Consider the following 23602-nt stretch of genomic DNA (forward strand, 5'->3'; position numbering starts at 1 on the left):
GCTGAGGGCCCCAGAGCTGGACGCAGAACTGCAGGGGGGTCTCCCGGAGCGGAGGGGCAGAATCCCTCCCCCCCGCCCCGCTGGCCACGCTACTGGGGATGCAGCCCAGGGTGCGGGGCGTTTTTCGCGGGCTTTTCCCCCGGCGGTAGGTCCCGCCCGCCGCCGCCAGGGGGCGCCGCCGCCCCGCGGAACGCGCCGAGGGGCGGTGGCTCCCGTTGCCTTGGCGACCGGCGGCCTTCGGCGCGGTGCGGCGGGCGGTAGGCCCTGACTGACCGCCGGCCGCAGCCGGGGTCGGGAGCTGTGGGGCCTGCGGAAGGGCCGGGGAGGCTGTCCGGAGCAGGAACAGTGCGTGGGTGCAGCAAGAACCCGGGTGGTGACTGGGTGCCGGGGCGTTGTGGTGACCGTTTAGGCCTTGGGGGCACAGGTGGCAAGGGCCATGAGGGGGACTTGGGTGTGGATGGTGGCAGAGTGAGGGGAGATACCTCAAAGCTTGGCTGTATAGGGAACTTTTTGGTGCTCAGAGGTGGTGGGGGGCAGTACGGATGGGGGCTTAGGCACAGAGTGACAGTACCAGTGGGGTCTGGTGGCTGTGGACACTCTGTGAGGAGTGGCCCAGCTTCGTCCACTGAGATGCCTGGTGATGAAGGGGGTAGCAGGGAATACGTGCAAGGGATATGTGGGAAGGGTTAGGCAGGAGGGCGGGGGGAATTGTTAGCCTGCCTTGGAGATCGGGAAGGGGTTATGGTGAGGCTGCAGAGTGCTAAGGTAATTACTGATGGGGTCTGAAGGAGCAGAGGCTACTGGTAATGCAGTGTTTGAGATACAGGGGTAATATTGTGGGTGCAAATGCTGGTGTGGATGGCAGTGATGGTAGTGACTGAGCTCACGTGAATGGTGAGCTGCCATAGAGGCAGGCCCTGCGATGAGTGTCTGGAAAGTCACAGTACTTGGGTCACAGTGTATGGGATCTGCTTGCTTCTTCTAAGGATATAGTGGCAGTATATTTATTGATTGAGAAAGTTCTGTTAGGGATAATGGGGGTCCGTCAAGAGTTATGCCTTGTGATTTATTTGTTTGGGAGAAGAAATCAATCTTGCCCTCTGTAAATGTTTTCCTGTTGGTTTAAAATATGCAGTCAATTCTCAGTCCCCCTAAATATGTTTCCGTCTCTCTCACGTGAGCATATCTTCTATGGTTTGCAAAATCCAGCAAATCTGTTATAGTATATTTTTTTACCTTGTTGTATACCTTGGAGGCTTTCTTGTTGCTCTCTGCACAGGAAGGATTTCATAAATATATCACTGGAGCTCACCTGGGGCTGTAGTTCGCAAAAAAAACCCCAAAACCTTTTCAAAGTTCTGCTGCTCAGAGTGTTTCAGTCTGTATCCGGTTTTAACCAGGGGATTTGATTTTCCATTTAGTGCAAGGGACAGAGATCATTAAAAAAAAAAAAAAGTTAGGGATCTCTGCAATGATCTTCCATTTCTGAAGAAAATCAGTAAAATAAATGCTCAAATGAAAGTGGAATCAATGCCACCACAGTTCATTCTGCACTGAAGAAGGATGACAGATTCTTTTGTATACCTAAAAAATGTATCCTGCACTTGTTCATTTGGGCTGGAAATGTCAAAGGGGTCTAGGGGAGCTAAGTACCTGACTTCCTCTCAGTGAGATTTTTTCTTAATTCACTTGGTCTTTTTTTTAAAATCTTAATCTTAGAACAGTCATGTGGTTTGGACTTTTAAAAGTTTGATGAAAAATATTGTATTCGGTAAACTGAAGCTTAACTGGAATTGGTATCTGCAAAGGTTGTTTGTGAATATTAAGGACTTAATATGGCTTCAGACTCAAGTGGGTGCTTAGGTACAAAGGGGTATTTTCTTGGATGGTAAATGTCAGTAAGGGTTACTGAAGTCATGTGGTGATACTGTGCCACAGGCATGAACTGTGAAGTTCCACAGAAAAAATATTTAACTAATGCGTAGCAACCCTTAAAACTTGGATCTGGGACACTTCAGAAGTTCAAGACATTGCTGGTAGGAGTCCGAATTTTGCAGATTTCTGTGAATGAAATTAGCTTTTTCTGCAACATAAATAATCAGGTGGTGCAAAGACAGTGATTGACAGCTCTAGATGATTGACCTTATGAGTGTGAACTTTTCTTCAGCAGCAGAACAGACAAAATCTGCACAAGCAGGTTTCCAGCAGAGTGGGAGTAAAATTCTTCTGGATAAAACATTATGAAAAAGATGTTCCAAGGTGTAAGGAGCTGCAAGGGGACATAGACTCCAAGGTACGTTTACCCTTTCTTTCACTTACCTTGTAGAGCTGCCCTACAGTGAGCATTCCTTTTTCATGCCTTTCTGCAGTATACAGCACACTGCCTGCCCTCAGCACCCTCAGCTGTTTCATCAGCAGGCATCAACTACTCATTTAGGGTAGAAAGTTATTTTGTATATAGAAAGCTGTCATTGTCTTGCTTCGGGGTATGGTGAGTGCAGAGAGAGGGCATGCACCAGCATATGGATTAGAGTGCATCTGTCGATAGGTTTAACTTCATTCCCTTGATTTTACATAGATTTGGCAGGCCTGCTATGTAGCTTTCCACTGTTTTTTTTTCTGTTTCCTTGTGCTCGTTTTAACAGGAAAAGTGTCCAGCCTGCTGTATTTAGTCACAGAACAGGTTGGTACCGATTATAGCTATTAGAGTGATAATTGTGAGAATTCAGAAAAGCAATTTATTGTGAAAACAAGTTATGAACAATGTTTCTACTCATTCAGTAATAAAACCTCCTATGTTACATGAACTAATCTGGTTTTGGCATTTGATTACGTGACCGCTGAAAGTGAGGAATCTTCGTAAGTGCCCTTTTCTTGTGACTTTTTTATTTTCTATAATATATGCTGCCAGTGCCATTACAAAACTATTCATTGTCCGTTGAATTCTGAGGTTGGTAGTTGTGACAACACACCCAGGGAATACTGCTGACATGCATATCCCTTCAGAGAGTGGTTTTGTTCCAGCTCTGACAATGAAAACTGATATCAGAGTTGCAGTGAAAGGCAAATATTCATAGCACTAGAAGAACAGAAGGAGAGGGATAGGGATGCATATTAACAAGTGGACTCGATAAAACAAGCCTGATAAACAGAGACAAAGGACTGGAAAAGGAACAACTGCTTGTTTCATTTGCAAGAATGTAAAACACAGCCCACAACAAGGGATGCAATAAATAACTAGTGATAGAGGCCACTGTTCACGAACGTATCTTTACTCAGGACAACACTTCAGGTTGTCCCAAAATCATGGGCCTGAGTGCTACCCTGGGCAGGATTATTGTTGTCAACAAAGCACATTGTTTTGTTTATTTCAGAACTGTTAAGAACTTGTCACGAGTGACAAAGTCTGGTGAACATATGAGATTTTGTAAGTCATTCATAGAATCATAGAATCATAGGATGGTTAGAGTTGGAAGGGACCTTAAAGATCATGAAGTTCCAACCCCCCTGCCATGGGCAGGGACACCTCCCACTAGAGCTGGTTGCTCAAAGCCCCATCCAGCCTGGCCTTGAACACTTCCAGGGATGGGGCATCCACAACTTCCCTGGGCAACCTGTTCCAGTGCTTCACCACCCTCACAGGAATTTCCTCCTAATATCTAATCTAAATCTCCCCTCTTCCAATTTAAAACCATTACCCTTTGTCCTGTCACTACATTTCCTGACAAAGAGTCCCTCGCCATTCATTTCTCAGGTTTTTTTTTCTTTTCTGCTTGCCCTTTCCTCCCTTCAGGTCTAACTTCTAGCTCAAGTATAACAAAAAGCATGGAAGAGAAGAAGAAAGAAGAGAAACCAGAAGAGCAACTTACTGAACCTGAATCAACTTTCCCAGAACCCTTACTAGAATTTCAGTAGGTTTAGTATATTTAACTTTTCAATCATAGAATATGTGAATTGGTAAAGCAGATGACAAGTTATCCAACTCAGAGGCTGAGCTGATTGACTGTGGCAGTTGTGTACTGTTCTTTTGTGTTCTTGTTTTAGGTTTTCAAGGCTATTTCAGAAATACACACTTTTTAAACTACACCTATAAGAAAGCATGGAAGTGGGTCAGAAATAATTTTGTGCTATTAAGTTATAACTTGGGGAAAAAAGTTTTATTAAAAACAGAAAAAAAACCCATATTTTTGTCTGTTAGTGGCAAATTTTTAATCAGCACAATATGAAGTTCCAAGATCCCATTTGGCTGTGTTTTAGGATTCCTTGGTGTTCACAGATGTATGTAGTCACTAGCCAGAACTTCAAGACTTACTTTGGTGCAGCTGAGAGTGGAGCACAAAGGAAAGTGTTTTATTTTGAAAATAATGGAGGGATAACTTAAAGGTCTCTTAAAACCAAGCAGACAAAAATAAGAGCTAAGAGGGGAATGTCAGAAGTAGTTACAAAATAGTCCAATTTACTTGATCTCTAGTCCCTTGAGTAGATGATTGAAAGGATTAAAATTAAGCTCTGTGACTTTTATCAAAGAGATGGAATTCGAAAGGGAAAAACCTCAACAGCATCCAATATTCAACAATTTCTAGCATTTAGGGAGCAAGATGCCTTGATGCAGAAATGAAAAGCAGGGTAAGCAAACCAAAGAGTGCCACGTATAGTTCTAGTGACATCTATAGGATGTTTACAGGGCTTATGTGGGATTTTCTATTTTATTTTACAGAGCACAAGTTTCCATAGGGAAAAAGACCAGATTTAGCCGAATCATATCACAAATAAATACCATCCAAAAAGTCAACAAATCAACCCATCTATTTTGCTAAGAAACAAGAAAACTGTATTACTAGGCTGAGAAAAAAAAAAAACCACACTACTTTCTGTTAGAGTTACTGTTATCGATACTCAAATATCCAAGCGAACAACTCATTTGTCTGAAGTCTTCCACTGAAATGTGTGCTGTACTGACAGAAGATATTTAGTTTCTCCAGCAACAGTAGGGGAAAAAGGAAAGAAAAGTATTTTTGCTCCCTCTTGCTCTCTCTTTCCCTCTGTCTTTTCGCCTCTGTAATCTGTAACTTCTCTGTACCACATCATTGAACAAAACAAGCGCATATCTTTCACATTCCTCTTCAGGATTTATCAAACGTGTAGTATTTATTTAACTTCCATTCCTGCTTTTTCTTCTGTACTTTGAAAAACGGTTGCTGTTCATAGTAAGGTTTTTTTGCATTTCAGAACAGTTTTCTTTTTCTGGGTTGGTTCGTTGGTAACAACAACCCCATGAATGACTCGCCCGAGTAACATCCTGTAGATGACAACAAAACTGTCATGGTACTGGAGGGGAGTGTTTTTTCTAGATGATAGAATCATCTAGATGAAACCTATTATACAGAGTTGAGAAAAATAGTATTGAAGGAATCATCAATTTAGCTGTTTTGTAGCTCTTTGAATCTGACAAATACCGTAGAAAAATAATCTAAATGGGAAATTTCCAATACGTAGCAGACAAAACAGCAAATTCTATTCATAAATTTTTGACATCAACAAAGAGATGGATATGGATGACCACTTCATGGAAAATCTTAAAGTAGCAGAAATGAAGATCAGCATCAGTATTCAAAATACCAAAATAGTTTAAAATGGCAGGTAATTTTGGAGTGCACAGTATGTGGCCAAGCTGTCACCTCTGTCTAATAATTGAAATATTTTTGCTGTAGCCATCACCACCCGTACCACTGTATCTCTGTTCTAGACTCTCTGACTAATATCCTTGAACTTTATGGAAAATCTGAGGAATACGTTGGAGCACACTGACACCAGAGAATGCAAGTCTAGTAACCTGCAATTTGCATGACTGAGTGATCTAAACTTAACCCAGAAAAAATGTTCTTTCTTTTAAAACCACAATACAATAGGGATGGGCAAAAAAACACCAAAACAAAAAACCCAAGGAACAATAGCTGTTGAAACAGTAAAAGATACTGTGATAATTGTAGTACTTGCCTCTATTGTGCTGTATGGTGAATGAATTCCAGGAAGAGAGAGAAAGATTACAGAGAATTTTGCAAATAGACACCATTTGCAACCCGGCGTTTCACATTCTAGAAGAGAGAACACCAGAAAAAAATGCCTATTTTACAGCTGTGGCGAAGAGGATGATGAGTAGTCTATGAAAATTCTGAAAGTGGTGAGCTAGTTTTTTTGACAAAAATGTCTAAACATACTTAAAGGAAACTACTCAGGCTGCAGTCCCTTTTCCCTTAGTGCTTCTTAAAAGCTAACAAGTTCTCAGTGTACAAATGCAGTTTATGAAGCTCATCAAACCAAATTTTCAGAACAAGTGAATTCCATTTAATTCTCCAATTTGGGATTCCTCTGCCCTATGTCTGAGAGAGTTGCCTAGGCTTCCTCTGCAGTGAGTGGTGAGTAATAAATATTTTTGGAGCACAAATAATCTTGTTCTAAAAAAGACCTGTGCAGTAGATCAGCTAAACCACATCCAGAAAGAATAAATCAACTTAATCCTCTCTACTGGTTAAAAAGCAACAGTATAATCAGGGAGTCTGTTTCTCAGCAGGAGCACGAGATACAAACTAACATGAAGGTCCAGATGTATATAGGAAATTTCTTTATGTGTACTAAGACAATGGTATCTACCCAAATGAGTCAAGGAATATGATACAAAAATAAATGTTTCAATAGTATTTACATCTAATCTAGATGTTAAATAACATACATCTAATGTTAAATAACATACATCTAATGTTAAATAACATTCCTCTCTCTTCTATTATTATAAGAACTTCCCTTTCTTTACTCTTTCTCCACAGAATTGAGACAAAAGAAGCAGTAATTGATCGGGTTTTGCTTGGTCTGAAACAAGTGGAAAAAAAGAACAAAGAATATCACAAGAGAGTAAGTGACCATGCGTCCTTCTCCCAACACATTTTATATGTGATATTTTAACTCGCAGATTCAATTTTATTCTTTTAATCCTAATACTACATTTACTATAATTAGTGTTTACAGTGAATGTCTTACAGTCAATGAAACTAGAGTTAGTGAGTCACTTTTTGTGCTTGAAAGTTAAAGTGTTATATGAATTAAGTGTGACATAAAGCATAAATGTCTGAATATAACCATGCAAAAAAGGAGCTGCAGGAGTAGAATATTGCAGAATTGGACACAGCAGTGAGTAAAAGTGACTTCACTGAAAGTGTTTTTCAAGGCACATGAGATCCTCAGTAACTACCGAAGTATTTCATCTTACTCTGCAGCAAACATAGGACAGCGAGCCCACCTTTCAGGAGGTAACTTTACTGCGGTACATTCAGATGTGTCTTTTTAAACAATCCTGCAAATACTCCTTAAGGAATTCAAGAATACGCTTTCAGCGCACAGAAAACAGTATTAACTTCAGTTTTGTCAGTAGTATTGGCAGATCCAACCGAGTATTGAGGTTTGCTGACTTTCTTTGATTCACTGCTGAGGTAACGGAATTGCAGAGGCATCTATGAGATTTTAGTTATTCTTAGAAACTTAGTTACAAGAATCAAGCAGAAAGAGCATCACATGATTGTCTAGGTGCAATTTTTAGCACTGGTTGATGAAGAGTCGCTTTCTTGAGGATTAAGAGTTGTGTTGAGTGATAAAAGAAACAAGGTTATGTAGCTACTGATCACACCTGAGTGACACTTTAAAGAACTGTATATAAAGAACCATATATAAAGAACCGTAATATGGCATCTGATGACTGAGAGCAGTGAACTCTGAAAGTGGGTATATAAACAGTTACCTAATGAAATTAATCCAAAATGCTCAAAAATCCTTAAACTGAATTAAACAAGTTGCAGTCTGCTCTTCCGATAGCAGTGAAACATGGAAACAATGTCTCTCTGTCCTTCCCATGCCCGATAATTGCCCTGCTTTTGTAAGTATCCATCTGTTTAGCTTTCGTTGGTGTTCCTTTTGGTCTTGAAGCCTGGATTGTGATTGATTTGTGGCCTTAACTATCAGTGGAAGTGGCATTTGGCTCTTCTCTCTGCAGACATCTGAAGTCTCTTATGGTTATTCCCCCAATTTGCTGCTAGTTCATATCTCACAAGGACTCCTTCATATTTTAGACTGTGCAAGGTACTTCAGGGCATGCTTTAAGTGCTATTTGTTCGATTTAACCATGTTTTGACAGTTCTTTGGGCTCCCTTCTTTGTTTCCTGCTTAATATTTCTGAGTGGTTTAGACATAATCCTTTTAGAAGTGGGGAATGTTTGAGAGTCTGGACTGCATAGTTACTGTTAGTTTGGCTGGTATGGTTATTTGTTCCTTTATGGTGTCCTTTGGGAGCAAACGTACATGATCAGTAATTTCAAATAATTTGAGTGTCACTTGAGAGGGTCAGGGCAAGGGGATATAATCACGGTTGTGGAATCAGTAGGTGTAACTAATTCCAACTCTGACAAGACTCTCTACTATGGTTCCATGGAAATGACCTGATTGTCTGATATTTCTACGTGAAGGTGGTAAATTGTCATGAGGAATGTTGAAGCGAAGTAAATAACTCCTACAAATAAATATTGTTATTAAATCGACCAACAAGGAAATTCCCAGGCAACAGAGGACTGTTCATGTGCTGCACCAAGTACAGCAGTCGTTTGTCTCTCATTTTCTTGTAATGGTCTTGGAGTTACTGAGAAAGTTCTGAGACTTGCAAATTCTCTCTTCCGCTCCATCCCTTTCAAATATGAAGAATAGCTGTTTAGCCGAGTGTTTTTGCAGTGCATCCTTTTACTTTTCTTCATTACCTAAGTTTGTAACTTCGAAAACTAATTTGAAAACATTTTAATACGTGCTTTTTCTTCTGTTGTTCTTTCGCAGAATGACCTTATGAAGAAAGAGCAGCAGGCACGCCTCAGGCGTACTTTAAGACAAATAGAAGAACAGGAGGAAAAACGAGATGAAAAGGAGGTTGTAACTAGGGATGATGTGGAAGAGTCACTGAAAGAAGTATGGCAGTACGTTAAGGATGAAGAACAACTTCTGAAAGGTATGTTGTGATTCATGGAAGTGTGGTTTGCAGTTTACACAGTTGGGATTGAGTACTTTTTTTTTTTTTTGCATTTTAAATAGAAATTAAACTTCCTTTGTTCCATAAAAAGCATAAAGCTTTTTTTCCCCAAAATTAAGCTCCCTAAGCTTAGTACGAGATTGCAGAAGGCTTATAAGTAAATCTGTTAATTAAGTTGAGTTAAAATTCAATGGAAGTGGGTCTTTTCTAGGCACTGACTTCATAAATTAGACTCTGTTTTGTTCCTTTCAAGTGATGTATATTACTGTGCAAGTACAGAGGCTTTGTATTTTCCATTAAGCTGAACTTTATGAAAGCCCCGTACACTGGCTCCACGGGAAGATTAAAAAAAAAATAATAATTATTGATAGCAGCAAAAATGACCAGTTTTGATTGTTGAAAGTCTTGGCTGCCATTCTTGAGATTCTCCATGGGAGACAAATGTATCTTTGGTTCCAACATTTCAGTGAGAAATGTTGTCTCTCGATGATCTCAGAGGTCCCTTCCAACCATGAAGATTCTGTGATTCTGTGAATAAGATCAAGCTGTTTTCAGCAGTGGCGGTGGCCCTTGGCACTATGTGAGGTCATCATGGTATGATGTATGGTAGAGTGGAAGAATCGCCCTTCTTTCTCCAATCCCAATGAAAGAACCTTTATTAAATAATTTGATGAAGTCATAAGAATTATGAACTATCAGTTCAAGATATTGGTAAGGACTTTGTCTTTTGATGTTCTTACTTTAATAGATCTGCACTCCCAGATTGAAGAAGCTGACCAAAGATTTTTGGTAAAGCAGGCTGAGAGGGATTATTGGTTGGAATACAAAAATGTAGGAAGTAAAATAGATGCCGAAAAGATTATGAATCTGGAAAAAGACATCAAGCAAGTAAAAGATGACCATCACAGGACTGCAGGTCAGTTTACAGCTAGTGTAATGCAAGTGTTACAAGGTCTTTATGTATTACTTCTGGGAATTAATGAAATTATAAATTTAGTTTGATTTCAAGTTATAGTAATTTATATCAGCTTTTCCAAGACAGTGCACCTAAACTAGGCTGCATAATCCTATAAAATGGAAGAACTCACTCTTTCTGTGAAAGTCCCTTTATTAAAGAAGTTGAGAAAGTTACAGAAATTATGAACACTTAAAGAAAGTTATATGCTTGTCTTCTGACTATTTTCTTGTAAAATACAGGCAACCCATTTTTAAAAAATATTATTATGAAGGACAGCAGTTTTCTAAAAAATCTTTATAAGTCTACATGTATTTAGGTCGCCTACATACAGGACTCCCTTAGCGGTCACACTCAAGAATGTTGACAATGCTCTTGTTGCTTCTCGTCATGCTACAAGCACTTCACATGTTGAAAACTCCTTTGACAGGAAAGTAGTATGAGCTCATTCTTGGAACAGAGTCTTTTGAATTTGAGCAGCCTGGTTTAAATGAAGAACTAGAGGGAGCTGTTTAGCCAGTGGTCTGAACTTTGCCTCCTCATTGCATAGTCTTGTATGAGACCCTTCGAAACTGCCAGTACAGACATATATACAAATACTGGGAACCATTTCAATACTGACACAACAGTGGAATTAATTTGAGAGCTTATGTATTCTGATGCCGAGTGCTTTACAACGATTTCTTTACTACTGCATTATTTTAAAATCATTTAAATATTTTACTGTTACATAACCCATGCTTCTAATGGGAGAAGGATGTCCTGGTTTTCTTCCTTTATGTCCCTCTCAGTATGCATGTCCACAGCCAAGCAGCTGGTAGTAACAGGCAGTGACACTGCTCTAAGGGTCTCTGTATATTCTGTGCCAACCATTACCAGGCATCAACTACTGTGGATAAGAGCCAGCTAGCTATCTTTTTGTCTCTTGAAACATATTTTATCACAATTAAGATCTGCACTGTGTTTTCTACATTGCCAGATTGCTGGTCAGATATCTGTCCCTTTATTCAGGAGCGGTTGATATTTTTCATTATGCTTTTTCCATGTTCTTAATCAATTTAGAACTTTGCTATACAGCTGCTGAAATATGAAATGAAAAAGAGAATGGGCTTTTATATAGAATGCCAGAATGAGCCAGTGGGAACATTCAGTCTGACCTCCTGCATGTCACAGGGTACAGAGCCAAAAATTTGTGGTTGAACGGAAGTGTATTTATAGAAAGACTATTACAGAGGTACATATATATACATATACTATACAGAGGTACAGTTGCCTAATTAATATACTGCAAAATGGTGCTGCCAGTACTGGATGTTAGCATACTATTTTACTTAACTTCCCAAAATCGAACTTATAATGTAGCTGGGAAGTACAGTCTTCTAGCCTACAAAACTAAAAAACCACAAAAAAAACCCCCAACCAGCCAAATCTAACAAAGCTTCTGGAGTGATGTGGCAGCAAACAGGGCTTGACCACTCCTCAAATATGTATCAGGCTTAGGGAATAAATGTAGTTGAAGAGGTTTCTGTCTCTGTAGGTACCACTAAAGGGCTTGATGTCCACACAGGTCACTGGTCTGAAATGACATTTTAAACAAAATTGCTGGAGGGGAGAGGAAGCAAAAGAGAGCCATAAACTAACATGAGGTCTGAGGAAAACAGTGTTGCAGTGAGAGAGTTAGGGAAAATAGCCTCCTTAGAAACAGTAAGTATGTCTTGAACAGTTTCTCCTTTTTTTCATTCTCCCAGTACAACTCAGGTTGTTTAGCTGTCTGAAAGAATGAAAAGATGAATTAATTATAGCATGTAAGTACTTCCATTTCATTCTGCCCAGTCTATAGATGGTGGATTGACTAAGGCAGGCCAGCTTGCACAGTGTTAAATTAAGAACTAATGCACAATTAATGTACCTTTCATATCTGACTGCCTTTGACTCCACAGTGGGTCCACGACCAGATACTTGTTTACAACCAGATCAGCAATAGGCTGTCTGCAGCACAAGTGCAGAGCTAGGCTGAATTTCAGGCCTCTGGAACAAATATGAAGTGCTTTCCTTAAAAGAAAATTACTACAATATCTCATTCATTCCTTCAAAAGGAGAAAATACCAGGCAGCAGGTGGGCTATTTAGAATAACACAAAACCAGTTGAAGGGAAGGATAGAATAATTGAATAGCAAGTGACTAGAACCTGAAGCCAAACAAATTGAGTTAGGCGAAGATATACTTTCTAAACAATGACCACAAAAATGATGAAAGCAAATCATTGAGGTAATTGTCACATTTTCCATTTCATCCTGTTGTCAAATTAGAACCCCCTGGAAGGCTTAGATAAGTCAGAAAATTTATTAGGCTCTGTATAATAACTGTCTAAAAAATGCCATGTGCATAAGATGATCCAATATGCTTCTATACCTAAAAAATAAATTTTCTAAGCAAATCTCTTGCATGACTCCAGGAGCTCTGCTATTGAGAGAGACAATATTTAGTGTTAAGATGCCAATATTTTAGCAGAGAATTGCTCAGTTTTTTAGCCGTTGTAGTTGCCAACAGAAATGTGTAAGCCACTTCAGATTTCTAATTTTGTAGTTAATACTACTGTCTTTTGGGTTTAGGAACACAATTTCTATGGACAAGGATGTCTGAATCCTTTTCTGTGGAGCATCTATGCATGTGATGCTGGCTGATAAGTTGCAGTTTAGGAACAACATGCCAATCATCTGTTTGTTGTCAGGAGAAATGGATGTCAGATAATGATTTCTGATTTTCTTTTTTGTTTTGAAGAATATTATAGAAATGCTTTGAAAGCAATAAAAGAAGAAAAGGACAGACTGGTCGAGAGGCATATGAAGTTATGCAAGGAACAAGCCCCAGAGGTATTAATTTCTTCTGCCTTTTTTAAGAGTGCTAACGGCATCATAATTAGGATTCATGTACTCTGCATTAATAATTATTTTAATTTGATTTAAGACTTGGAACGTTTCTGATAAATTGAGAGTAAAATAAACTGCATCTTCTTACTAAACATGGCAATGGTTATTGTTATACACGCATGTACTTTTTTTTTACATCAGACTAACAATGAATAGATGCGAGGACATTTTACGAACAAAGTGTGGGAAACTGGGGCACTTGTCTTATTCAAGAGCACGTAACTTGCTGAGACCTTGATTTTGATGTTTGCGTAGACTTCAAAAAACAAGAACACACTAAGAGATTGTCTGCATGGGAATATACATCAATTTGAAAAAAAAAAAAGTTGTTTTGTACTTGTAAAGTACAACATTTTAAACATGCCAAAAAAAGTGCAGTCTACAGTAAAATTTAGCCTTATTGATATACAGATTCTTCTCACATCTCTGCCAGCTCTGATTTGCAAACATGATTTAGAAAGTGTTTATGGCGATGACTTTTTACGCTCACAAAATGCAAAGCGTGCTTCGGTACAAAACTCTGGTTGGGCCCATTAGGTATTTAAATTCCCTGACTTCAATGCTGGAATTTTCAATCACATGAGAACATAATCCAAAGGACTGCATTTATGGTGATCTACAGGGGCATCTTCCCTCCCAGTTGTTCCTTTTCCTCTTACTGACATCAATAATTAAATTATAGTCTTGGCTCATTAGCATGGACCACTACATGTTTAAGCCACTTGTCAGTATTTGATGAGTACTGCCTCATTTGTGATTTTGCTTGGGTTTTTTAATAGCTAAAGGTTTACTTTCCTGAAAACAGGAAGATTTGAGCAGTAGTGGGAACATAGCAGAACTTGTTAGGCAAAAAGAAAATGTCCTATTTTAATATGGGAAGTTATAAAATATTGGGGAATTGCTTGACATATAAACCACACTGGGCAGGATGATAGAGTAGAAACAGCTGGCCTTGTGGACTAAATCCCCTTGTAATCCTTCAGGGGCTGCTACAGTCTGTTGTGTGGATTTTTCTTAATTATTTCCTGCTAAACAGCAGAAGGTTCTTCTTTAAAGTGTGCAGCACTGTCAAATTCCTGCTTTCAGATGAGATGATCTGAAATTGTGTTTTCTCAGAAAGCTGTAAGATACTTGGACAAAACCAGTCGCAGAGAAATCAAAGAGAATGAATGGCTAAAAGAAGAGGTAAGAGGATCACTTGCGTACAGATTATCATGGTGGTTCGGGTTTGAAATGCAGTGCCCCACAGTCAGAACTGTTTCCGGTGATGGGCCTCTGAAGACTTTCCTAGAAAAAGGAGGGCAATTGTCCTGTAATTAATCTGTAATCCTGAGCAGCAAACAGTGTATATGGTGAATAAAGGTAAAAGGTGAACAGCCTCTTTCACCAATGAAGGACCCATTTTCCTGCCCAAGCAGTCATAGGAAGGACCACAACATTCCATACAATTAAATATTTACATCTGTGGAGATTGGGAAACTAAATAGTGTAAAGGCTCAACCATGTAAGTAACTGAAGAGTGTAGTTTTGAATTGCATTAAAGTTCTAGTGCTGCTGTATTGAAAGAAAATGTATATGGATGTTGGAAACGTTTTTGGAGAAAGGGTTTGAGACAGCTTTAAATGGGAAATAATAAAGAAAGATTAGTACACTGAAGAGAGGAAAATCAAAATCATATATAGTTGTAATTGATTACTTGGTAGCTCTTGTACTGTCCGTTAATTGCAATTTAGAGCTATATATTAGATAGTTTTTTGTGAGCCAAATTTAGAAAACTGATTTTTTCATGATGAAAGTCTGATTGTGCTTGTTCCAATCAACACAGATTCTTTGTTGCAATCCAACCTAAGCAAGAGATTGGAGGGAGGAAATACCTTTCCCCACCTTTACAACCTCACAGTTTAGAACTGAGCAAAACTTTTTGGGAAATTAAAAAATGAACTTATTTTTCAGTATCACATCAACAAACCTGGCAGAGTTTTCTCCTTTACCTACTAGTTTAAGATACTTGCCAGTACGCAGGGATACGGCTTTCCTTCTTCCCCTTAATTAGCTGTGAGCCTGCATTTTTAACTTTCCAGGGAAGGTGTCCAAACCACAAATTCTGAGGCAATGAGGTAGGGGTCAACAGGAGAGAATTAATGTTTTAATATGTATAAACAAACAGGACCTTGAATCTACATATCCTACCAATGAATGAGTATGAATTCCCTTCCCATCTCCCTGTCTCACTGAACACTTACAAATCTTACACGTATTAGGCAGTGTCAACGTACCCTTATGTCCTGACAGGCCCTCTCCTGAGAGTTGAGGGATGTGGGTTTCTTTCCTCTCTATGTTATGAATTAGTGCTTTGAATTATTGTGGAAAACAAAACTATTATCACTAATTTCTCCAGTTGTCTGAATTCACCCATTCATTTTCTGTGCTTTTCTTATACAGATGAAATATTTTCTTTCAGGCTAATGTTTATATGTAGCTGACAGACTCTTCCAGTGTTTTCTTCTGGGGAGATAAACCAAACATTTCAGTTTTGTCCCAGTTCAAAATTTATCATTTTTTTCAGTTTGGCCACTGAACTGAAACCAAAACAGCCCTAAACTAGTTACCTCCAAATTTGAACAGATTTGGAGACTTCGGTCACATTTTTCCATGGTTAGTGCGTCACTGTTACGGGTTAATGGCCTGTCATTTTCACCTTTTTTAATCCCTGGGAGAAATGGGAACTAGTTTTTAACTGCAAAGTTGGATGATTATAGCTGGGTTAATTGGCCTTTGGTGAGAACAGATGTATTCAGATCACTAGGTATTATTTTAAAACGTGCATATGGCTAAGATTTCTTCCCATCGTACATTCCACTTCCCAGTGAAGGGGTAAGAACTTGCTTGTACTTCAGGAAAAGTAAGAGGAATTGTGGAGAGGTTGTGGAGTCTCTGTCTCTGGAGACATTCAAAACCCGCCTGGACACGTTCCTGTGCAACCTGCTCTAGGTGGACCTGCTCTGGCATGGGGGTTGGACTAGGTGATCTCCAGAGGTCCCTTCCAACCCCATATCGCATATTGTTCTGTGATTCTGTGGGAACTGGATAACTGGTATCCTTTGGTTGACGTAACTTCATGGCAATATGGGGTGATTATCAATCCAAAAGAAAGTAGAACCTGGTGTTTAGCCAACATCGTGGCTAACTTGGACTGAAAGCTTCGCTAATTCTGGGGAAGAAGGTTTTGTGTGTAGGCAGGAATTAGAATCACACAGAATCACAGAATCGCCTAGGTTGGAAGGGACCTTTAAGATCATCTAGTCCAACCTTAAAACAAACAAACAAAAACCACCACCAACACTAAACCATATTCCTGAGCACCATGTCAACTCGTCTTTTGAATATCTCCAGGGCAACACTTGCTGAGCAAGAGCCTGAAGAACTCTACAAAGAAGGGTTTTCTCTCTCAAAGCTCTGATGTGAAAGCAAAAAAGAAAAATCCAGAGCTTCTGTCTCCCAAACCTGTATGGCTACATGAAAAGGTTCTGCTCTCAGGGTTGCATAGCCCAAAGGTCTGGCTGTGATTGACAGAGTTGTGCCAGTAAAGGGTTCTAAAAAAGGTGTGGAAAAAGCAGGGAGGCCTTTCTCTTCACCTGAAAATGTGTCACTACTATGTTTCTCCACCAAATGCACAGTCTTGCTGATACAGCTGCATTCTTCTTAGGTATGTGTTATTAAGGCAGTTACTATGAAAGCTTTCCAAAATGGGTATAATCTTTCTGACATGATCCTCTTTTTTTTTTTTTTTTAAATTGTCAAAAGGTTAAGGTCTACCAAAAGGAAGTAAGTGATTTGAAAGCTTCTATACAGCTCCTGGAAGAAGAAAATATCAGTTTAGTGACAAAACTGATTGACAGCAGACTTCAGAATCTGAGAGTACCCAGGTAAAATGATGCCTTTGCAGACTCAAAAGTGATTAATTTGTTCTTAAAAGGTAATTCCTCCTTCTGCCTCTAAAGCTATTTGGGCTTTACCACAAGAAAGCCAAGGTAGATTCCTACTTGAGGAGGGGCAGGATTTGACTGAGTATGTGTGGAACTTGTGTGTCTGAAGGATGACAGTGACATTGTAGCCTCTTAAATACGAAAATTCAGGGAAGAAAATGGTTCTTTAACAATCTATTATGAACTAGTAACACTCGCTTTTTTTTAGTGGGGATACCATTGGGGCTTGGAAATAGTTTCTTTCTGTTGTAATTGCCTCAGACCCAGCTTCTCAGATCAAGTGCTGACTAACAGATTTTTGTCTTTACTGTTGGATACGTGTTTAAGGATGTGAAGATTAATATGCAAATATATGGGGTTTTGCAATCTCAAGTGAAACAGACGACCTGGTACTGAGTAAGGAGGAGGCCTTGGGATAGGTCTGTCTGTAGACGTATCTTTGTATTGAGTCTCTTTTATATTGAAATTATTTAACTTGCTCCCTAGAGAAAGAGAAATTTAGCTGCAAAATGTCAACACTAATGGTATCAAAAGCACAATGTAACAATGGGAATGATCCATCTTCATTTTCCAGTCCCAGATCAGTGATTTCAGCCATGTTGCATAAAAACCTTCCAAGTCTTAAGAAGTGACCATTCTTCTCTCCTCTTCAAACTTTGGACTGCTTTTAAGTGAGAACTGCCAGCTGTGGTTTGAATCTTGGACTGACTGGAGACTATAACATTTGTTTTCTTTTAGTCTCATGGACATAGTTGAACTTAGGCACTAAAAATAAAAAAAAGAGCAACATATTAGCCACTAAGCTACCTGGCTGCCTCCATTGCATTTTTAAACCATTGCGCTATTCTGCATTTGTGGTTAAGCAGCAAATGGCTTTCAGAAAGGGTATCCACCCCCACACACTCCAAGAGATTGCACGGGACAATTCAGAGAGAAAATTCAGACCCCTAATATGAATTTAACTTTATTTTTTTAATTTTGTAGGCATTTGTTTCTTACCCAGGCAGCTGGCTTGAAAGATGAATGTCGTAAGGATGAAATGCAAGAAGTAGAGTATAGAGGGTATGCAGGTAATACACATGCTTATAAGAGCTGATAAGTTATGAAACATTTACAAACTTTTCATTTCTTGAGTTTTTTACCAAACTGCCTGTTTTACATGGTGAACACTTAATTTCCCACTTAATTGCAGCCACCACAGCAATGCTAGACTGTAGTTTCCGTTAAGAAGACAAAATCACAATCTACCTGTAGTACAGTGTTAAAAATTAAATTGGTGTTTAGAATATTGGATGTAATTACTCATATAAAGCTGGCCTGGAATGTGGTTCATAGGATCGGCCATCATTTATGAAGATATGTTTCACATACTTAATCAGTTGTTTACTCATCTGTATCAAAAAGACTTCATTGTTATCTTGTCACTGAGAGGACAACTCTTAAACTCTACATTGCCTTTCACTTGAAGTATAGGTGCGCTTTACAGTCATTCTGCTCCTAGAGATACACCGGAGTTAAATTCTAAATAAATCTCTAGAAAGACCAGATGAAGCTACACGGAGTTCAGCCTGAACTGAAAATCTTGGTAAGCAGTACTGAATTTTGGGCTGAATCTCCATCTACTCTGGTAGGTGTGCCCAGGAAAAGGATATACCATTAGGCAAGAGGGGCTATGTGAATGTACTTATATATGCAGGATGGTTTCTATGGATTCCTTAGAATCGCATGTTTTATTTTACATCTTTGTGTGAGTAGAAGACCAGAAGGGGGGAAAAGAACAAAATTAAATCAAAGAGGTAAATTGCAAAAATTGAAGCTATACAGTTATGGATACGTGAACAAGTCTGTTGAAGTTCTGATCAGTTCCAGCCATAGATGGGCCTTGCTGGAACCATCAGGCGCCAACAAATACGTTGACCAAGACTTCGGAATTAGACCTGTGTTTACTTTGAACAGCTCAGCTCTATTGCCTTTGCTAGACCTTTATGATAGTTACTGGGAAGAGCAGGTTTTGTTCCCAAGTCACAGTCCCAGGCAAACGTATAACTTGGTAGTCCACGTCCAGAATTTTCTGTCACCCTGAGAATTAGTCAAATGCAAACGTGAGCTCTTCAGGGGAGTTATAAGTAGACTAGCTGTGTTTCAGTAATTTGCATATATGTACATATAGAGATACCTACGTGGATATAGAAAAAGTTTATACTTGTTTTTGCTGCCTTTTCTATTTTTTTAACTGTTCAGGACTATATAGGATTTAAGTTGAACTGATAAAAGCTCATTTTTTTCCCCCTGCCTCATCCCACAGAGCCACCACTACTAACTTTCCATCAATTTCAGCCCCTGATCTTGATCAGAAATTGTGAACAGAAATAAAATCAGTGAGCAAAATTACCATATGGCTTGGATTGACAGTTAAAAATCTTACCAAGCTGTTCTTTACATCACACTGGTAATTGCAGGCAATGCTCATACCAAGTACTAATTCTGATCTTCATAAAGCTTAACAATTACATACATATCATTGTTCTTCTCTTTAAAAAGCAAAGACAGATGGAGATGAAAGCGTCAGAAGTGCCACAGTCCCCTGTCAGAAAAGAAAAGCCTTTCCAAAGACTCAATCTGAAACAGAGCATGAGAAGCCTCAAGACAGTGATGAGGAGCTGTGGGAAAAGTCACTTACCCCAACTGTTGATGGCTTGTTGTATGAAGATGAAAAAGATTTCCAGGTATGAGTTAAAGTAATCGGGTCTTTCACTGACACAAACATCTTTCAGTATGGGGCATGAGCTACTGCCAGGGACGTTCTATTCCCAGTGGTATTACAGCAGAAGAACCTCCAATGTCTTTTACCTTAATAGTGTACAATTCAGATGCTTAATCGTAGGCGTCTGGTGCTATTTGAGATGGTTACGACACTCCTTGTCCTTCAGAGGCTGGGCCAAAAGGGTACAGGTTCTGTGTCATACAGGCCAGCCTCATGTTGATGTTTTGGGTGCCTTAGGGCATTTCTGGTAGCACGACATACATTGAACAGCATCCTAGGAATCAGCATATGTGGGTTTGAGGATGAAATTCCCCCTAGAAAGAATTCTGAATGTCACCTAGTGACAGTTTTCTGTGGTACTGCACAGTCTTGGGTGCTTGGATGCAGGTCCTTTAGAATGGGTGCTGCATAGTAGCATTAAGGGATCAACAAGTAAATTATTCCTTCAGCAGCAAGCCAAGATGAAGGTGTTCCTCGGTGCAAAATACAGGGGTTTAGAAAACAGAAAGATACAGCTTATATGTAAATAAGCAGATTTTCTGTGGTTTTTGAAAGAAGTGGTGGCACCTGCTTCAGGAGATCCTCGATCCTCAGTTGCAAAAAGGGGTTTCCTAGGTGCTTTCCATACTACACTCGAGTTACAAAAACTTGAATGTATTTCTAAATAAACTAATTACTCTCAGAAAATACATTACTCTACATCTTCGATTTCTACTGCAAATTAAAGATATGGTGCAGACTGCAGGGTTTGCCATGTAAAGACGCTTCTCCATGTTTCTTTACTCTTGAATATTCTATGCAAACATACTCAATAATGAATTTAAAAAAAAACAACAAGCCCACAAACAACAACTCTTTTTCTAGAAATTTGGCATTAGCTTGATTAATACCCTGCAACTTGTGTTCAGCAAAATCATCCTGTTGCCTTCAGGAGAGACTAAATTAAGGAGAGGCTCCGACGAGTCATTACATTGAAAACCTGAGCATTTAACAAAAAAAAAAGACCTGTCCAGGCATTTGTTTCCTTGCAGTTGTTGTCTTGGGAGAGGAATATGAGCTTTGCTTCTTTCTTCCTGCTGCTAGCACTGCAGAGGGGCGTAGGTGCTGCTGAGATTCTCATACTTTATAGCAACGAAGGTGTAATTGCAAACAGTGACATTGCATTGACAGCTATTTTGAAAGCAATTATTAAATAGAGGTGATTCAAGAGCCTGCACTGTAGGTTCCTTCTTCCCTCTCCTGCCCCTGGCTGTATGGTCCTGCTCCTGCCCTTAGGGAACCCGTAACGCACCTGCGTGTGGCCTTTTCTGTAGCTGATTCACTCACTATCCCTGCAGAAAAGCTCGCTTTTTTTTCTCCTCCTGAATTAGTTTGCTGTTGGGTTAGACAACCAGATGAACTCAGAGGTTTGGAGAAGACCAGAGCCAGCACAGACGAGGTGGAAGCACATGGCTGGACTTGGACCTCTCTTTCTTGGCAGTAGTGAGCTGTTGGATTAGTTTAATTCTTCTCACAGAACTGAATTTGGGAGCAGGATTTGGTTTGCGGAGAAAGTGTTATTGGTGAAAACACACAGGGAAAGCAGAGGGGAGCAGGGCTGCAGCCTCCTGAGATGAGCTGGCTTGTAAACCAGGCCCGTTAACGCTGACATTACCAAACATAGCAACCCCAGGGCAGCATCTTTACAGTCGCTTTTAAAAGCAAAGTTGCTGGGTTTTTTTTGAAGAACGACTGCTTTTTTATGTAATTGCAGAAGAATAATATTCTTTCTTCTTAAGGAATACTTAAAACTGGGTCCTCTGGAGACAAAGCTGATGTGTGTGGTTGGAAAAGCCATGCCTATTCATAAAGATCCAAAAGAAATGCCAAGCAGGAGCCACATAGAAGATGACATTTGTGGTAAATCAGACCAGCACATCACAGCTAAGATGATCAAGGCCTTATCTGAAGAAGAGGTTGGTTAAAAATAGGCAAAGTGTGCTGTTAACATAGAAATGTAACATTCTCAATTCATTAAATATTTGTTCTGTTCTTCAATAAGTGTGCGGCACCGGGCTTTGTGGAAACTATTTTTGAGTGCCTGGATCATGATTTACATGTAGAAGTTTAATGAGAGGGATGTCTGTGCGCAGATGGCTAATTGAAAGGTTGCTTTCCTTACCATTGTGACAATGCTTGTGCGCTTTTTGGGCTTCTCAGTGCACAGAGCAGCACCTGTACTAATAAAGGATCCAAGTTAACATTTAGTTTTTGTGGTTCCCACTTGCAGTCTCTCAAATGTGGAATTCCCTCTTGGTCAGACACGCAATGGGAAAATGCGGGCTGCCATAAAATATAGATCTGTTACAAAATACTTAATAACTTGCTAAAGCAGAATCTAATTTATCCAAGCATAATTCAACGATTGGTAGAAATTGAACATTTTGAATGCATTTTATTTGTCTCCATTTTATTCCTACTTAAATTTATTGAAATAACCAAAAATTAATTGAAAAAAAAATAAGAAAAAGAGCATAAAAATAATCAGTCTTAAATATATATTTTTTTTTTTTTTTTTTTTTAAATTGGCCAAATATGTTGTGTAACCCTGTATCTTTGGTTTGTGGGTAGTTTCTGTGAACAGATATCTTAGTGCACTGAGTCAGTGGGGGTTTTTCCACTCATTGCACATCCCGGACACTCCATGAGGAGTGCACAATGCAGTTACTTCCCACGGGCACAAGGAAGTCTCTGACATATGCATTTCCTACTTAGAAACTGAAAGCATTGAATAATCTGATTTAAATCCTTGACAGGTGAATCAGCTGTTTGGAATAAAGCTTTGTGAAAAACTTAAACCATTTTAAACAACCTGTATCTGTGCAGTGTCGTGGCTTATCCTGTGCTTCAGCGCAAACATTGTTTCACTTTCCAAGCAAGGTCAGATGTTCCTGCCCAGCAGCTGTTTCCTTGACTTGCAGGTAAGGGACGAAGGGATGGAATGTACCATCATGTAGCAAATTTGCTAATGATGCAAAACTGGGAGGGGTGGCTGACACACCAGAAGGCTGTGCTGCCATACACCGAGACCTGGACAGGCTGGAGAGTTGGGCAGAGAGGAACCTGATGAAATTCAACAAGGGCAAGCATAGGGTGCTGCAACTGAGAAGGAATAACCCCATGCACCAGGACAGGTTGGGGGCTGACCTGGGAGTCCTGGTGGACAACAGGATGACCATGAGCCAGCGATGTGCCCTTGTGGCCAGGAAGGCCAATGGCATACTGGGGCACATCAAGAAGAGTGTGGCCAGCAGGTTGAGGGAGGTTATCCTCCCCCTCTGCTCTGCACTGGTGAGGCCCCATCTGGACCACTGTGTCCAGTTCTGGGCTCCCCAGTTCAGGAAGGACAAGGAACTGCTGGAGAGGGTGCAGCAGAGGACTACAAAGATGATTAGGGGCCTGGAGCATCTCTCTTACGAAGAGATGCTGAGGGACTTGGGTCTTTTGAGTCTGGAGAAGAGAAGGCTGAGAGGGGATCTGATCAACACCTATAAATACTTAAAGGGTGGGTGTCAAGAGGACGGAGCCAATCTTTTTTCAGTGGTGCCCAGTGATAGGACAAGAGATAGCAGACACAAACTTGAACATAAGAAGTTCCACCTAAACATGAGGAGGAACTTCTTTCCTTTGAGGGTGGCAGAGCACTGGAACAGGCTGCCCAGGGAGGTGGTGGAGTCTCCTTCTCTGGAGACATTCAAAACCCATCTGGACATGTTCCTGTGCAACCTGCTCTAGGTGGACCTGCTTTGGCAGGGGGGATGGACTAGATGGTCTCCAGAGGTCCCTTCCAACCCCATATCGTTCTGTGATTCTGTCATGTACTAAACAGTTAAATATTTCAGTTTGGATGTGTCCCTGCTCTAACCCAGC

The 23602-nt window shown here is 39.9% G+C and overlaps 1 protein-coding gene across 1 annotated transcript; it reads left to right on the forward strand.

Annotated features, from left to right (window-relative positions):
• The first annotated feature begins 239 nt into the window (after positions 1-239).
• CCDC83 (coiled-coil domain containing 83) lies at positions 240-22184 on the forward strand. The gene is made up of 12 exons (XM_074154477.1): positions 240-349; positions 2171-2293; positions 3794-3911; positions 6825-6909; positions 8869-9037; positions 9807-9974; positions 12795-12886; positions 14060-14128; positions 16748-16869; positions 17914-17999; positions 19471-19655; positions 21472-22184. Exons 3-12 carry the CDS (start codon positions 3826-3828, stop codon positions 21655-21657), a joined length of 1248 nt encoding a protein of 415 aa, XP_074010578.1. The 5' UTR covers positions 240-349; positions 2171-2293; positions 3794-3825; the 3' UTR covers positions 21658-22184.
• Positions 22185-23602: the final 1418 nt, after the last annotated feature.

This window comes from Numenius arquata, chromosome 1 (genome assembly GCF_964106895.1).
Source record: "Numenius arquata chromosome 1, bNumArq3.hap1.1, whole genome shotgun sequence".
Lineage (NCBI taxonomy): Eukaryota > Metazoa > Chordata > Aves > Charadriiformes > Scolopacidae > Numenius > Numenius arquata.

What these genes read in the sequence shown, in the direction of transcription:
- CCDC83 (XM_074154477.1), top strand. Translation starts at nt 3,826, where the DNA reads ATGGAAGAGAAGAAGAAAGAAGAGAAACCAGAAGAGCAACTTACTGAA. An exon ending in ACAAAGAATATCACAAGAGA is followed by an intron (nt 6,910 to 8,868) that starts GTAAGTGACCAT and finishes GTTCTTTCGCAG; the next exon opens with AATGACCTTATGAAGAAAGA. An exon ending in CAGAATCTGAGAGTACCCAG is followed by an intron (nt 16,870 to 17,913) that starts GTAAAATGATGC and finishes TTAATTTTGTAG; the next exon opens with GCATTTGTTTCTTACCCAGG.